Source organism: Phalacrocorax aristotelis, chromosome 1 (genome assembly GCF_949628215.1).
Source record: "Phalacrocorax aristotelis chromosome 1, bGulAri2.1, whole genome shotgun sequence".
Classification (NCBI taxonomy): domain Eukaryota; kingdom Metazoa; phylum Chordata; class Aves; order Suliformes; family Phalacrocoracidae; genus Phalacrocorax; species Phalacrocorax aristotelis.
The window spans coordinates 99,839,190-99,857,304 of NC_134276.1; the positions used below are offsets into that span (position 1 = coordinate 99,839,190).

At 43.9% G+C, this 18,115-nt stretch overlaps 1 protein-coding gene across 1 annotated transcript in view; it reads right to left on the bottom strand.

Moving 5' to 3' along the window:
- The window catches only part of PCP4 (Purkinje cell protein 4), a 54,148-nt gene extending 38,744 nt beyond the window's left edge, over positions 1–15,404 (bottom strand). The window contains exon 1 of the mRNA XM_075084252.1: positions 15,249–15,404. Coding sequence (XP_074940353.1) covers positions 15,249–15,404 — 156 coding nt within the window. The remainder of the gene's footprint in view (positions 1–15,248) is intronic.
- Positions 15,405–18,115: the final 2,711 nt, after the last annotated feature.

The following is an 18,115-nucleotide window of genomic DNA, read 5'->3' on the forward strand; positions in this document are numbered from 1 at the left end:
GCTATTAAAACACAGGAAGATAACACTCAATTTAAAAACAAGCAGCACGTACTGAGGGAAACGTCAGCTTTTGCCAGTAGACCAATACACAATGCATATACGCCACTTGAACATAATTATGTGATGAGGTGATATCTTAAGCGTACTGAAATCAATGGTATTTTTGCAATTGCTTTTCTTTCATGCTCTAGTGAAGAACACAGGTTGTATGTCAGAATCTAAATGAAGATCCAAAATTTAAGCAGGGGCAAGAACCAAGCAGCTATGACCTGGAATGAGCAGATACTCTGCAGAATTTGGGATTTCAATGTGATTAGTTAGGTTAAAAGTCTTCTTTACAGGAGACTTCTGTTTCACTAGGTTTGACATCCTCTTTCTAATGTTATATATTGACTTGAAACCATAGCACTCAGCATTTCACACATTTAGCTGTGAAAAACATTACTCAGCCACAACACAGTAAACAATTTGGTAATAAGACAAAAGATACTACTATGTCTAAGATAAAAAGAGGAGGAAAAATTATGATGCTGTGACAGAAAGATTTCTGTTTACTGAAGCTGCCAAGGGATACCTGGCCTCTAAATAATGGGACTGGAATCTTAGCACCACTGTATTTTTTTTTCAATTATTTATAAAAGCATGAAGATGAACAGCTGGGGGAGATAAGGTGTACTGCTGGCGAGCAATGTGCAAATTCTGCTGTTTCACTCATTCTCTCCTATTATAAGTCATCTCAAAACCTGTCTGCCATACAGCCAGATGGCAAATCCCAAACTAACTTCTGTGATGTACAGGTTCATTCACATCAGTAACAGCTATTCACCTACAGAACATCCACAGGCAGAACTGAAGAATCCCAGAGAGAAGCTTGAATATACTTATGTAGCTTCTAACAAAATTTTTGTAAGTTAACTTTCCTCTCTGGTCTATTCGTGCCTCTTTTACAAGTTCCTCCACATGTTTCCCCACGTTTTCGTAGACATTGTACTGAATATTTGAGATGAAAGTGTCCTTCAAATCCCACATTTAAGGTAATTGCATCAAGAACAGAACACCTAGCTAATATTTTGTCTGAATAATGGGTAAATCCGATAATGTGTCTGTTACTTCCATCTTACCCATCACAGTCAGAAATCACATACCACATTTTCTAGGCACCTGACAAAAAAGTATTTATCAACATATACTTCAGTACAAAGCAGTTCACTCCTGGTCATGGCCATATGTTTCTTGTAGAAGAGACTTTCTGGAGACTACTGCATTTCCCCGGCTGCTCTCACCCTAGGATCTTAGTTCTTTAGGATATGGGCTCTTCTCTTGTCTATGTAGCACCTTCTCTGCATGCTTCTTTACACAATGGAAGTATTCTATAGCTGGTTCTCTGGCTGTCTTGCATTGCCAGGGCAGCATAATATTGCCAGAGCAAAAGTGCCAGAATCCATCTTTCAATACTGGCTGTCAAAACTAAATGATCCCTGGCATGCTGATGATTTCTGTAGTTATCTTCATGGGTCAAGCAACGTTCTACTTGAATAGCTCTTGATTGTCCTTAATTTTATTAAGGCTCTTCTATAGCCATTTTAATAAACTAAAACTCCACAGGTGGACTGAGATGAACTGATGGGATTCCAACTGCAGTGGCTAAAAGTTGGCACAGTGACCAGCACTGGTTTTCTGACTTTTACAGTCACTGAAGGCACATGAGCAAGCACACACATGCACACTGTCATCCCAGAAGCCACAGTAATATTTGTCAAAAATTAGCAACAAGGCTGTGGATAACTATAGATTATTTTCCTTCTAGACACCGGATCAGTGCCTGGCTCTTGCTATTGCAATGATCTGGGCAAGATACAATCTCTTCACAATTTCCTTTCATCTTATAAAGGACACAAACTGGACCTCAACGTTCATATCCTTGCATCTCTGACAGTCATTTACACTGGTGCAAATTAAGTCTCAAATGTTACTTTCAAACACAGAAAGAAAGCAGTATATTCAAGGCATAGCTATCCATACAAGCTGCAGCCTGTATGAAGACTAGACAATTTACCAGGTTGACTGCTGATGTACTGGTTGCTGACTATTTACTTAGGGTGAACCCACAACTCCCATGAGACAGCACAGGGAGGCGTGCTGGGGGAAGACCCTGGCCCTCCTGTTGATCCACTGGACAACTAGGCACAGAAAAAGTAATGGAAACAGAAGGAGTAACTTTCAGGCTGGGGCTTCTCAAGGTCATTGAAAGACAGGGTTGCAGTCCCCGCTCCTGGGTTATTGTTTGCAATGCAGTCAATGTAAAACACACATTTTATTTACATGCCTATGCAAAATGCATACTCCACCCAATGGGTGCAGTGCCTTAATCACAGGGGTGTTAGCAGAGTTAAATTGAGGCAAATGCCCTCAGAGGTGTGATTTGTTCACTTGCACCCAGAGCGAGCTTTTGGCTTGAGGTAAATCCACAGAATACGCACTTCTGAGTATACACAGACAACAGAACTTCAGCACCCAGCATGCTTTCATGTTAAATAAGGAGGCACCTGATCAAAGTGGGCAGAGAGAATCACTGCCTGGGATATAAGAACCCACTTACAGTGCTGTTTAAGTATTCTAATAGGACAGAGAAGAACTTTCACTGTGCCCCACTTTTGCCAACACTGGGCTGCAATTTATAATCCGCAGAGTGATAACCTGCTGAATTTGTATTCAGATTCAATATAAGATATTTAACAGAATATTTATACCAACACCAAATGTAATCAACATAATTAGCACAAACAGTGGCTTGCTTAATATTTAGGTTATTAGCATATTTTGAATTAAAACATTATTAAGCAGATATTTCTCCGAAGACATTGTAATCACAATTTTGTTTCTGAGGCAGGGATTAATGGAATCTTTGAAGTTAATTTTGAAAGCAGCTGCACGAATGTATTTCCCAAATCCTGATAATTACCATACCAGCCATGAGAAGTAATCCTTTTTTCTGCAGGAAATGGAGGATTTGATCCTGCAAGGCTTATTTACAGGGGTAACTCATATGTGGGCAAGTAGTTGTCTTCAATTCAGCAGAATTACTTGCATGAGTAGAGTTGGAACCTCAGTGTGGTACTGTGGAATTTATCTAAACTGCATGTTGAGTTTTGTTAAACAAAGGGCAAAGAGGGCGATATCAACTACAGAATAAGCCTTCTCACACCACTTGCCAAAAAATTACCTCAGCTGTCATCTGGACATGGGTGATACAGCCCATATCCTAATTACACTGGAAATTGATAAAGAGGAAATATCAAGGTGACCCAAGAGGAGTATTTCAATTACATAAAAATTGATTAAGCTAGATGGGATACGTGAAAAGTTATGTTCTTAAGGTGGTCTCTTCCTTTTTTCTCCTATTATTCCTTATCTATTGGTAGCATCAGATCTGTTACTACAGTTACAGAAAGGGCATTTTTGGGCAGGAAAACTGCCTTAAGAACTCCTACTTCCCAGTCTAGCCCAATCCAGCCACACCTTCCCATCCCCAAGGCCTCCTTTGTTTGGATACAATTGTTTGCAAGGTCATACAGAAAATAGGAGCACTAAAATTATTCAAGTTCAAAATAACCCTTCAGCAGAGCTGTGTTGAAAACAATCATTTAAATGGTCCTGCTAAAAAAATACATAGTTTTACTTGTTTCGGTTGATCATTTCAGTAATATAGTTGATGCTTCTGATCCACAGTTGTACAAGGGCAACAGACAGTATCGCGGGGAGGAGGCACTGCAGTTTTGTTCTGGGAACCAAAAATCTGAGCAAGTCAGTGCTTCATACCATGAAGCATAGCATGCTGTATATCCCTGGGATGTTGCATTACCTCCTAGCAATCTTTACTCTACAACGGAAGAAAACATGGAGCAACACTGGTGCATCTATGCAGCTAAAATTATAAGCCTTGCAACCTGCACAGGCAATACAGACAGTTGATGGCAACCAAAGTGTGTCATCCAGTTAGGAGCAAATCAGAACCTTGGGGATCTTAGCAAAGCATTTGGATTCAGATGGTACCTTGGGTATCCTTTAACATTAGTATCCCCAGATAGGAGTGCCCTAAGGCAACTAAGGGGTCAGGATCCTTGCATAGGCATAACTGAATATAGACGGTGGTTTTGTAACATATTTACTTTTATTTCATTCTTCCAAACCCTTCTGAAGTTTAGGGTAATTTCATTTGCCAAGCTACAAATCCAGCTGTAATTGAGTTAGAGGCTGTCTTCAAGGGACAGCTTGTTATTAATGGCAAAAGTCTGCACTGACAAATTGCTTCATATCTGATCATATTGGCTATCATTATTAAAACAGGCTGCTTCTTCCCAGACTACAAAAATTCTGGCATTTCTGGAGGCTTTTTTGGTTTTATTTCTAGTTGTACAATTAAAATCTGTTCTCACTTTCTTCCTATTTCCCTACATACTTCAGAGGCAAACTGATGTTATTACAGTCTGTTAGACTGGACTAATAACTGGCCAGCCAGGTTTTTAAAAGGTATTAATCAGAATCATTAAGGTTGGAAAAGACCTCTAAGATCATCAAGTCCAACTATTAACCCAACACCACTATGCCTGCTAAAGTACATCCGTGTAATTATGACAGTTTCAAGTTGCCATGCAAAGGGACCTTCTGCCTTCGCCCTAGGTCAAAGTCTTCTGATTTTCAAGACAACAGCAAGATGAAACAGGCAAGGATATTTATGGGTCACCTACTCTCCTCCTCAAACCCCCAGGCAGCCAGTCTGGTCACAGAGAGCAACCCTGTGCAGCCCCTGAGCCATCTGCAGTTATGACAGTAACTTCTTTAAGGGCTATTCCAGTAGCAGGGGAATCACTGGACTGAAAGTGTGCTGCAGCCTTGGCAACGCACCCTGCCCAGGGGCTGCACAGAGAGATGACGCAAACCTGTTATCTCTGGCTCTGTGCCACAAGGAGATTCATGCAAGGGGAACCCTGAATTGGCTGCTGTATCTGCCTCAAAGCGGGGCCCTGCTTGACAGAGGATTTGTTTTACATTGTTCAAGTCTGTATCAGAACCGACCCACTGAGACTTTGGGGGAGCTGCTGTGTTTGAAGTGTGATGCAGTTTAGAGCAAAGCTGCCTTCGTATTATGAGTCTAAACAGCAGCCAAGCAATTAGAAACAACCCTGCCATACTGAAAAGGAAAATGGACAGGGTGATGTACAAGGTCACCTTGATTGCCAGGAATCAGGGACCACAGTGAAATGCACTCACATACAGCAAGCAGAAAAGTCAGGCCACTAGCTCTGTCCAAAAGCTTGCTGAAAAAGATAGGCATTTCCACAAATCAGAAGCTCCCAGGTCCCTGCAGCTGCTCAGTGAAATTGATGCTGCTATCAGCTTCACTGTTAATAACAGCAGAGAAGAAAGCTATTTTCACTGAGCAGCTGTAGGTAGTTCCCAGGGTCCCTGGCCCCAGGACAGACTCACCAGGTTACTTGCCCTAAGACTAAATGCTCTACAGTTCCTGCAGTGCCATAGCTGTGGAGCAAGTCGAGGGGATATGTGGTCAAAAAGATTCACCAAAAGCTCCCCCACGTTGTTTCAAATGGTCTCCCTCCACAGAACTGTTTTCCAATTGAAGTTCAATGAAATCTTGCAAGTTTCTCCAAGTAGTCATCAGTCATTCCTTCTGCCTTCAGTCTCCCACTATGTATCAGGCTCCATTCTGCACTTTGTGCCTTGTATATGAAGTGAAAGAAAAGTGTTACCTAATAAAATTTTCACCATATTCACACATGAACGTGTCAAACCATTATTCAATGCCATTAAAAAAAGGACCCTAATGTGCTCCTCCAAAGAAACAGCCATGCATTCATTTGCTTTATATTCTAACATACCCATCCCATGACTAGACAGAAAATAGGTTCCTTACAAGTTTCAAGCAGAAAGCAAATAATATTCACTTAGATCCAGCTGGGTGCGGCCTGACACTGCAGTCAGACAAAAATATCTATTAAAGGCTTATGTGGCATGACCACAGAGATATTGCTAGAATTCAGAAGACTTGCAACTTTTTTTTTTGCAGTTTACAACACTAATGCTAGATCCTTTGCTACCAATGTTTCTGCATCTGCAGATCCATCCCAAAAGCCCAGTTCTAGGATGGAAATGCACCAAGTTTTTAGACCAAGCAAAGAATACAAGGCAGCATTCAGAATAAAAACCCCTGTGAAACAAGAAGGTCTCCTGTAATCTTAGTTGGGAGGTTCATTCAGCTTGGCTTGGATGTTAGTGCTGTCCAGTAGCTTGCAAAATATGGTGAAGGAAAGAAGCAATAGCTAGCCAAGTCAGACTGGCAAACTAAAACTGGCATGAAGCTAGCCTGCCTCAGGTGTTTGGCTGCCCCATTTAAACTGCAGCACATGTATGCTGCCACATGCATTTCAAAGTGTGCCAAGCCAACAATGTGTTTGCTCTCTTTTCTAGTGGTGTGTATGTCAGATCTGAGTGGAACAGTAGCATGTATGAAGCAGCTATGAAGTCACATGTCTTATTTTTCCACCATGTCAAGTGCAGAAAGCTGCCTGCCTTGCCATCCCCTCTTGCCTAGTATGCTCTTCCTCCTTCTCATTTCTACCAAGTATATGCTTCTAATTTGTAGCAGTTTCCAACCTCTGTCTCGCTTTTACCTCACAATTTACTAACACGTGTTTGGAATTCAAGGAACCAGATTTCAATGTTTTTCAGATTTTCTCCTGAACACCACATAGAGTCTCTTAAATTCAAATAAAAGTAATTCTTCAGAGTATTTCAACTAGTGTTAAAACTATGCACTTAAAAAGTCAACATCCAGAGTATTCAATATCTTAAAACAAAAATAGTTTCATCCTGGGAGTTTTGATCATGCAGGAACATATTTTCTACAAGAGAAAAGGAATGACACAGACACAGTTCCCATTACTTGAAACATCCAAGCTAGGGAATGAAAAGCCCCAGAATTCAAATGAAAGACATGCTAGTGATTTTTATGAGGATTATTTTCCTGTCTCTGCACCTCTCCCCTACTGCCCCAAACTTGGGCCTTCATATTTTCAAATGTGTTTTCACATTTAGCTAGGCATTACACACTGGTTCATCTCAGGCAGGCTTCTCTCCTTCACCAGATTATGTTGCATCTGTCTAATGAAGTGTGCACTTACATTGTTTGGAATTGTTTGGTCCCCTTTTTTAAAAGTCCATCTTGGACATCCAAAGCCCAACTCCCCCATCCCCTTGTAGAATAGGGCACACTTGCCTCTGATCAACTCAATCTCACCCAATTGCCTATTGAGGGGTTTGCTGAAACACACACAGCTTCTTAGTAGACAAAGGTACAGCAGTCTGTGGGTAGCAGCACTGGTCAGGGTAGATCAGTTGAATACATCTGGCTCAAAAATGCCAATTTACTAACACCGAACTATTTGTGGGAAAATGCTACGATTTCTGTAAAAACATCCCCACAAATCACCAGTCTTCATATCCCAAGTGTTACTAGGAGAAGGTCCAATATTACCAAAATTCTCAGTAAATCAAATATGTCTTCAGATCTATTCAGCTTTTCCTCATCTGCTTACTTACCCACTTGCACCAATTTAGGTGTTACTTATGATCTTGATAGACTTTTCCTTGGAATTTATCTTCTCCTGTAGTCAGAATGCTGCCAACAACTATTTCAATGCCTGGTAATCCCTCTAGTGTTAGATTCATAAAGAACAAAGCATCACCAAGGCAGACTGACAGCCAATCTGGTGCCCTGATCAGTGGTACCTGCTGGGTAGCAAGGCTTATTTTGTAGGTCAAAGGACACAGATGCAAAACATCTCCAGGCATTAACAATGGGTATGGCTGCTTTCCAGCACTCAGTGGTTCTGAACCTGTGTAGGTCCCAGATTTCCTTGAAATTTCTCCTCCACCCCCTACAAAACTAAGGTACTTTCTGTGAAAAACCACTTCTCATGTGCAATCCTACTAGTTCCTACTGGAGATGCTGACTTAACAGGACTGTTCCAGCTGCCTCACTGATTCACTCTAGAAGAGCCTCCTAACTCTTGTCAAGAATTAGAAGCTTTAGCATAACATGGAGTTGGAATCTTTCCAGGGATAGCCCTAGTCAGGGCTAGCTTGGGCATTTCTGAGCTGTGCTCCATCATTCCCAGAAAAGGTACACCTAATGTCCCTACAAATATATGTACAGCTAGGCTACAGGATCCCTACAGGTCTCTTCACTTTCAGGACACTCATGCCGTGCTGTGATCCAACACAATCATCCCCTGCTCAAGCACACAGCAGCGCACACCCTTTGTATTTAAACCCTTATAACCTGAAAATTTGGTTCAGGTTCCTCTGGTTCTACTATTGCAGCTGTCTAGTCCTACTGGCACTATGCAGCAGCTGGCTCCACAGCACAGCTAGAATCAAACCTGCCAGTCAAGGAGCAGCAGATAAGAATGATGACAGAACAGCTCAGACCTTTCTGTCAGGCATTTGGACACTAAGACTCTGTTAAAGACTAAATATGTATTTGCATACATTTTGCCATGGTTATAGCTCTGACTCCCCACATATTAGAAAATTTGAAGCCCTCATACCTGGTGCCACCTTTCTCATCAGCTTACTGTTTCAGTCCAGGAATCTCTGAAGTATTCAAAGTCAGGCAAGAAGGCCATCACCTTTCACAAGTTGGTGTTCCTGCCCCCCATCTTTTGTTTCTTACTTTCAGCTTTAACAAGAGATCTCAAACATTATTCTGCCTACTGTCATAATACTCAGTATTAGCTGCACCACTGTTTCAGGTCGTGTTTCATGCACTATATACTAAGGTGATAATGTAAGAACATTCTGTACTTGTAAAATATTTTTTCTTTAAGAGGACAGACAGTTCAGCTGTAACTAGTATTCGAGGCATGTAGGCAGACAATTTTCATTTCTTCTGACTAAACTTGTGCTTCATCCTCCAAATTCCATGTTAGTGCATAAATAAAGCTATATCCCATTTGGCATGAATAGATTAGATGAGCAAGCACCAGCTAAAGACCTGGCCTATGTGACACTTGCCCAATTTACCTATAAGTAGACTAGTCTGGTCTCAGAGGGAACAGATGTAGAGTAGGGGTAAATTGTGACCTCATATCCTGTCATTAATAATACGTTTCACAATTGCAACTCCTCTGGGGTTGTTTGTTCTGAGCTTATTCCATCAGATTGCCATTCATTTTCCTACTAAAAGTAGCCTATATAGCCTGTCTCTTCCATCTCTTTCCATTATAGGAATAAACACTGATTTGCTTAATTAAAAATAGAGGAAGAAGGGGAAAAATGATTTGTTAGTTATTATTTGACCTAGTTTCCACTTATGTCTTTTTTTATTTAGAAACCCAATGTCCAAACAACTGAAGAAAACAAAAGAAACAGAACACCTTTCCTTACAAGGCAGAGAATGTGTGTTATCCGTCTTCATGAGAAGACCCTATGCCTTGCAGAGAAGAAAGCATTACATGGCTCAGTATATTTAAGGCTCTCTTGCAACTGACAGGCTGAAGAAAGGCATAGCTTTCCTGTGATGCATGCAGCCTTCTTCTCCCAGTCCTCTTCAGCAGAGAAGTGGGTGTCTCAGGATTTACATATCCAGTGTCTAGGCCTAGCCACTCTATTACAAGTTCTTCTGTAGAAAAGTTACAGAAAAAGAGGTGAAACATATAAACACTGACACATTTTCCAAGTCATCCCTACAAAAAAACAAATAAACAAGGTAGACAATAGCAAATAGCAGCCTGGAAATCAATCATTTTATTCAAATCAATAAGCAAACACCCAGAAACTTTTGATGAAAAGGCACCACTGTTCCTGTTGAAGTTAACTGCTACTGTACACCATATTTCACCATTTGCACAATCTAGTTCATGTAGAAACTGTTGGAAGATGACTCTCATAAACCTGCCAATGCATTACAGATTTAGGGATATTGGATGGGAAACTAATATGCCTTTGCAACCTGCATTGCAACCTGATTCTATTATCAAGTACCACAGTATGAAGGTTCAAGTTTTCCTGTTTTACAAATGCAGGAGTTTTTGCTTTAAGTTACTCTTTTACCAGGAAACATGGTATCTGAAGCATACTATTAAAGCAAACTGTCCTTTAATAAAGTGTTGCGTTGTTCAAATCTGTTGGCATTCTATATATTTCAAGAAAGCCAGTGCACTTTCTAAACATTATGTCTGCCAGTTTCATCAAATTAAGATCAATTTCCAACATCACTTCTAAGTGGTATTTTAGAAGATGCTTAAACCCACTGAAACCACACACTGATGGAAGAAGTAGGCAAAGTGACAGATCTAAAACTTATTGTTCTCCCTTCTTCCTTTTCTTTTGAGCTGCAATTTACCACTCAGCTAATAAATAGATTTGAGTTAAAATTAAAAATTGATGTTCATGTGCCTTATCTGTCCCACCCCCAACCTATAACAGGTGCAGAATCTCCTCCTCCACCCTGCCACGTTCTTGTTGCACATTTTAGACCTATACAGTTTTGTATCTATTGCGGGTGTAACCTTAGCAAGGCCAATCATTAAGAGTTGGGGGTCATGGCAGTATCTCAAAAATGCACCCAGAAGGGCACCCCTAAGACAACTAGCTAGCTCAGACACCCCTCAGGACTGCAAGCATCACAAGAGAACAGGAGCTCCTCTAAACAAACGTGGCGTGTTTCCCCCCTACAAACACCAACTCTTTTATTTAGTGCCATCAGGATTATTGGTGTACGATCCTGAATTAATTGTTTAAATACATCTGGTTCTAAGACCCTAAATACCATTTCAGTGGAACAGTTTCAACCAAATTCAGGAGAGCAACCCATGGAAGAACTCCAGTTTTCCCATTTAACCACTGGAATCAGCTATTGTTTCAGACAGAAGCCTCCACTTATGCCCAGTGTTTCACACTCAGATATGTCCTTCTCCAACAGCCTCCTGGTGAGCACACTTGTCCAGAGTGATAAAGACATGGTCCAGGTTCTCCCTCAACATGGAGGGAAGAAGATAACCTCTATTACCCTGCCAGCTTAGGGGCATGCCCAAACCACCAGGCCATGAGCTGTTACTGGTTTTGAAAACAGCCACAGCAGAGACTGTCTTGGTGATTAGTGTCTTACACACACCTCAATGACAGGTGAAGTCCAATTTTCAGAATACTTTTGACCCCAGTGTTAGGCCACATCAACTTTCCAGTGAAGCCTCCATCTTTGCCGAGCTGGCTGCCTGGGTATGTCCACTGAAGGTGATCTGAGCTCCAGAACAAAGATTCAGTACCCCAGGCTGCAGAGGAAAGCTGTCTGGATGAGCATAGCCTGCATGACAGCTCATCCCCCCATGAACGCCCTGCATACCCCTATTACAGGGCGCATGAGCACCCTTCATGATCCTTTTGAAGGTGGACACAACATGGCAGTTGTTGCAGGATTCAAGAGCCCAGCGGCAACACAAGGCAAAGGGAAAGACCTTGCTGTAGCTCAAAGAAGAAACAAGACACAATGTTCTTTGTAGTCAAAGCCTGACCAAAACCCCTATATTTATGCAGAGATCAAGTCCCCAGCTCTTAGTCTCCCCAACTAAGAGACCTAAGCATTCTACAGAGTCAAACCCCTAACAGCTCTCTTCTGTCTTATTAATTTCATGTGCCTGGTTGCTTGATGCCTGTTTCAGAAGGAAAGCTGGAATATTGCTACTGTCTGGTAGCTAGGCTGCTCCTCAAATACATAAAGTTGCTGGCTCAAGCTGTGCCATAGGTGGTGCTCATCAGCACCCTGGCAATCAGTAGAGCACTTCACTCACGTTGTGTAAGGCTCTTCCAGTGCAAGTTATTCTCTTAAATCACAAACACTTCAGATGCATGGGCTGATCAGGTAGATTTGCTGAACAGCTCTCCCAAAGTCAGACACCTAAATAACACATGTTAAAGCTGAACTTCTCCCCTACACCAGCAATACCACCCTGACCCTTTAATAGCAAACACAAATAAATGCATCCAAAAGGCAATCTCTGCTAATGCTATTTTAAGCTCCAACTCCTTACACATGTGCTTCATCCCTGAACCACTGGAACAGCATTGAGGGCTTTAACACCATATGGTTTAAGTGCACTCCTCCCCAAGTCCAGACCTGATTCCTGATGATAACCAGAATCATTCAACACATGAGGCAAGAGTGGCAGTGAATGTCGTAAAAATGTTCATGTGATGAAATGCTCATTGTGGACCTTTGTGCCAGGGGAGTACTGTCACCATGACCAGACATCACCTGCAACATGTCAGTTAGATGACTGATAAGATGTCAGGATTCCTTGTGGTGAATCAAGTTTATGCCAGTTGTGAGTCTAGAAGCTCACTGGCAAAACTTCTGGCAGTAAATGGCAAGTTGGCATTGGTCTATGAGCCAATTAGCAAGATAACTTCCCCCAGTCCATCCTATGTGACCAGAGATCTTTAATGGAAGACGGGCTGCATCTCATGGGTGCTTTCTGACAGTAGATGATATTTTCCAGCATGGGTCTTCTCTCTAAGCTCATTAAAAGTAACAGAAAATGCCTACAGACCTAAAGTAAAAGACTCTTCAGGTATTTGTGGACAGATTTTCAATGTTACTTCAACACTTAAAAATGCATTTCAATATGTAGTTATGCTCCTGACAAGTTCTCCATACAGCTCATTTATCTGTTATACCAAGCAGCAGGAAGCACTAGCCATGTCTCAAAACACTGGTAGGTAAACTCAAACCTCAAGTTCCCTGTAACTAGTTACAGGGCCAAACCTCTGCCCAGTAGACAGAGCATCTTAAATACATTTTCAGACAAAGATTGCAGAGGAAGAAATGTAGGGTTTTTCTGTAGAAAAGTTTATCCTTCCTGAAAAATTAAGTTATCTGATAGAAAATAGAAAAGTACTACAGTCAGATGAATGGCTGCTTCCTGTTCAGCCTTCACCACAAGACTGATAATCACTGCCTATAACAGGAAATGAGTTAACTTTGCTTGAAACAGTAAAATAGGAATCCATGCAAAGTCTCAGCAAATCACTTGAGGGATATCAAAGCTCTCTTCAGAAATTTCTGCGACCACTTTTCAAGCTCCACTCAAATCCTGATGAGTCTTAACATAAAGCAAAAAACCTTCCCACCCTCCCAACACCATTCTATTTGGGATAATCTTTTGATGGCTCTAACTGAACCTATTTTCAATCACCCTGTCCTCAGATTTTCTAGCAGATTAAAACAAAGAAAATAAAAACACTTTTAAGTTACAGCCTTATAAGTGAAATTCACCAACAAATATATATCCCCCATCCAAATACACAACAAACAGATGGCTAAGGAGGTTGCTTTCTGCTATTCTTTTTTGCCTCATTTAACAGTCTCTTGCAGTGAGGTGGTTTGGGGTGGTCCAGTTGCTTTCATCTGCCTTTTGGAAGAAGAATCATCTTTTGAAAAACAGCTGGCAGGCAAGTAACAGCAAGGAAGCATTTCTTCCCAGGAGCTGTGAGTGATAAACTCCCCAATATTGTCAGCTGAACAACAGCACTGAAGACACCCAGTGCAGTGCTGAGTGTCATAGGTACAGGGCTTAGCGCTGCACCAGAGAATGAGACATCTTCCAGCTCTCAGGGTATGCTAGGAAGAGTATTCTGTGAGGCACAAGGAAATGTATTATGGATGGAGAACCCCTAAGCTGGTGTTAGGGATGATCTTGATGTTCATTGGTACTTTTAAAATCCAAGAGGCACACTATCCAATTCAAGCTATGAAGGGATAACTACTGAGCATATACAACCTGGCACAGGACTATAACAAAAGAGTGCCTTGTACAGTTATAGTAAGTACAGCAGTGTCACCCAATCGTTGCTCCCCACTAGAAGATTTTTCCCCAACGCTATCTTCAAGGATCTCACAGAACACTTCAGCTAGCCTGGGTGCCAAAGGGACAGCAACTGCAAAAAAACCCACACTGCAGAAACCTCTATCCAGTTGATAGAAATACAGGCAGCAGCTGAGAAGAGGTCACAGAGAGCCTGGTGCATTACACCTGGACTGCCTGATCCCCGCAAGCAAAAGAAAAGCACAATGAGGATTTCCTCTGTTTTTCTCATTTGGCCTGACCTGCAAGCCAAGATATAAACTTCTCTTAATCCCTGCACCAGAGACCACACAGCTATACTGCCTTTTATCTCAGGTTTACTCCTCATCTACATACACATCTGAGTGTAACACCTGCACAACAACCAGTCACAATTTATTTGGTGCTGCTCTTAATTTTACTCTTGCTGCTGAGAAAAGAATCCCCCTTGTTAATGAAGCAGCAGGTCTGTTATAACAGAAAATAGCCTCCAAAAATTGGCGCTTGGTAAGGTGTAGTTAGCGGTACCTCTACTGTTTCCCAAAGAAACAGTCACACTAGCAAATATGGAATCTGCCAGCTGAACCTGCCCAGCATTTGACAGACTACACAGTCATCCTGCCTGATGACACTTCATTAAGAAAAAAATAATAGTTTGCCCCAGAGAACTTTTCCATTGCAAAAAAAAAAGCCACAAGTAGAAGTTTATCTTGTTTATTTACAAGGGTACAAGTAATCTTCACATGTTCAGCACTATTTAAATTTTTTCCTTAATTATAACCCTTCCCAGGACACTATAAAGTTGACATCAGCATCCAACTACAAACAGGGCATTTTTTTTCATAAACTCTAGCAGAAAACTTTCACACGACTTACTAAATGCTTCTTTCTGCACAGGAAAACATTAGTTAGATCTTCAAATTATTAGGTTTTCTCCTTTAGTAAATGATTCTCCACTGGTGTGCACGGTCCTTCAAAAGGCAAAAAATTGCCTTGTTTCAGGCTTTGCAGGAGCATACACACCTGTGGAGGTCTGCTTGTCAGAAGACAGCGTTTAACAGAAGCTACGTACTGCAGTCTCCCCACCCAGCAAAGAGAAACCCCTCAAGCCCACCAGCTCTGCCGGGAGGCACAGCACAGCCTCACCGCGTTCCCAGCCCGGGAAGCACTCGGTCCTCCCCAGCCACCCTTCGGAAAGCGACGGCTACGTTCAACGCCAGGTTCCAGCCTCCCGGGCCGCTTTCCGAGGGGCTGCGGCGGTCCCCCCGCTCCCCACGAGCCCCCGCTGGCGCCCCCCGAGGAGAGCCCGCCGCCCCAACGGCCGCTCACCTCGCTCATGGCTCGCGGCAGCCCGGCCCGCAGCACCCGCCCAGCACAGCGCTCCCGCTGCCCCGCGCCGCGCCTTAAGAAGCGGCGCCCCGCGCGCAGCCCGGCCGGCGCCAGCCAATGAGCGCCGCGCCCGCGCCGAGCCCCCGCCAACCCCATCCGAGAGGGCGCGGCGCCCCCTGGCGGCGGCGGCGGCGGCGGGTGCCCGGTGCCCGGTGCCCGGGCGGGCGGTGAGAGGGACGTGCGGGGGTCCCTGTACCGCACGGACGGGAACCGCCCCCCGGCGCCTCCTCCTGCTGCTCCTTCTCCTCCTCCTCGGTCAGGACCTCACCGGCAGGGCGGAGGTCCGGAGGGAGGAGCCTCGCTGCACGCTCGCCCTCAAGAAAGAGGTGGATACCGGCACCGGTACGTGCGGGAGCAGCGCTCCCCTTTGGGGTGTCCCCCCAGCACCCCTGCAGAGGAGAGAGACCGCCGCCGAGAGAGGCGGCTGGGGAGCTGGGGGCAGGCTCGGCCGCCCGGTTCGGGCTGGGAGCGGCCCTTCGAAGAGTGCGCGCTGGGGTGGCCTGAACACGCCGGTTAGCGCGCACGGGTCGGATCAAAGAGGCGAAGTTTCGCGGCGCTCTCGATCACCTGGCTTGGTTCTGTGTTGCTGGGGGGCTCAGCAAGTCATAACGTGAGGCTCGCTGCCATTCCTGTTAAAATATATAGCATTTCTTCACCTAGCTGCTTCTACAGATATACAGAAAAGAGTCCTTTTGGTAATTTTTCTGAACGAATAATTAAACCAAAACTTTAGAAAGTGTGCTCTTATACTCCAGCATCCACCTTTTAATGGAGCACAATTACTATATTTGGCAATACACATTCAGATGCTCTGACTCATGTATCTGTGAAGAAATATAGATTCAGTTTGCTCTGGGAATGCATTTGACTCCCTCAAATTTTTCTCAAATCAATAAAAAAAGTTAACGTATTATTTTGGAGAGCCCAGGAAGAAGCTTGCCAAACCTTTCCACTTCCAGGGACTACCTTGCAGAAGCCTCTTCATCAAAATCTATGTTCAGGGCCAGCCTTAACAGAGACAGTGAAATGTATTTTGTGAGACCTTTCTGGAAAACACCTTTCCTCTTTGAGTTGCAGAGGCACAGGCACTGCAGCTTCGCCTTCCCGTACCACCCATCAGTAGATGCGCAGTGACAGAGGGGCACATGGAGCCCTCCCGTTGCAGTCGCTGCTGCCACGGCTTTCAGCTGCTCCTGCCTGAATGCCTGCCTGGCCCCTGCCTGGCTGTGTGCTCCTTCGAGTGCTCTTCCCCAGCAGGGGTGTGCTGGACTCCTCCACCTGAGGGTGAGGAGGCTCCACAGGCAGTGGAACTAGGGACGTGTATCCTGGGAAGAGTATAGGGAAGTTGCCCAGATGTGTAGGGGTGGGATTGGGAAAGCTAAGGCACGGTTGGAGCTGAATTTGGTAAGGGATGAGAAGAATAATAAGAATGGCTTCTACACATACCTTGGCCAGAAAAAGAAGATTAAAGAAAATGTACTGCCCTGGTAAATAAAATGGGAGAGCTGGTGTCAACCGACATGGAGAAGGCTGAGGTTCTCAACAAATTATTTGCCTCCATTTTCAATGGTAATCTCTCCTCCCACATGTCTCAAGCCCCTGTACCTCAAGGCAAGGACTGGGGGAATGAAGTACCTCCTATCAAAAGTGAAGAGCATGTTCGAGAACCCCTGAAGAACCTGAACATACACAGGTCCATGAGACCCAACAAGATGCATCCCAGGGTCCTGAGGGAACTGGCTGATGTAGTTGCCAAGCCACTCACCATCATGTTTGAAAAGTCATGGAAATCAGGTGAAGTCCCTGGTGACTGGAGAAAGAAAAACATCACACCCATTTTTAAAAAAGATAAAAAGGAGGACCCTGGGAACCAGGCTGACCAGTCAGCCTCACTACTAAGATCATGGAACAAATCCTCCTGGAAGAAATGGAAATATAGGGAAGACAGGGAGGTGATTAGAGACAGCCAACATGACTTCACCAAGGGCAAATCGTGCCTGACTAATCTGGTGGCCTGCTACGACGGAGTGGCTGCATCACTGGCAAAATAAGATCTGTGGATGACATCTACCTGAACGTATGTAAGGCCCTTGATATCATCCCCCACAGTACTCTTGCTGTTAAGTTAGAGAAACACGGGTTTGATGGATGGACTGTTAGATGGATAAGAAATTGGCTGGATGGCCACGTCTAAAGAATGACAGTCAATGGCTCAGTGTCCAGGTGGAAACTAGTGATGAGTGGTGTCCCTCAGGGGTCTGTACAGGATCTAATACTATTTGATCTCCTCATGAACAACATAGTGGGATTGAGGGCACCCTCAGCAAGTCTGCAGGTGATACCAAGCTGAGTGGTGCAGCTGAGTCACTAGAGGAAGAGGTTGCCATCCAGAGGGACCTTCACAGCCTTGAGGTGTGGGCCCATGTGAACATCATGAGGTCCAGCAAGGCCAAGTGTGAGGTCCTGAACCTGGGTTGAAGCAGCCCCCAGTATCAATACAGGCTGGGGGTGAAGGGTTTGAGAGCAGCCCTGCAGAGAAGGAATGGCCATAGTGGTGAATGAAAAATTGGACATAAACAAGCAATGTGCGCTTGCAGCACAGAAAGCAAACCGTATCCTGGGCTGCATCAAAACAAGAGTGGCCAGCAGGTTGAGAGAGGTGATTCTGCCCCTCTGCTGGGGGAGACCCCAGCTGGAGTACTGCATCCTGTTCTGGGGTCCCCAGTACAAGAAAGGCATGGACTTGTTAGAGGAGGGCCATGAAAATGATCAGAGGACTCTAACAGCCCTCCTGTAAAATGAGGCCG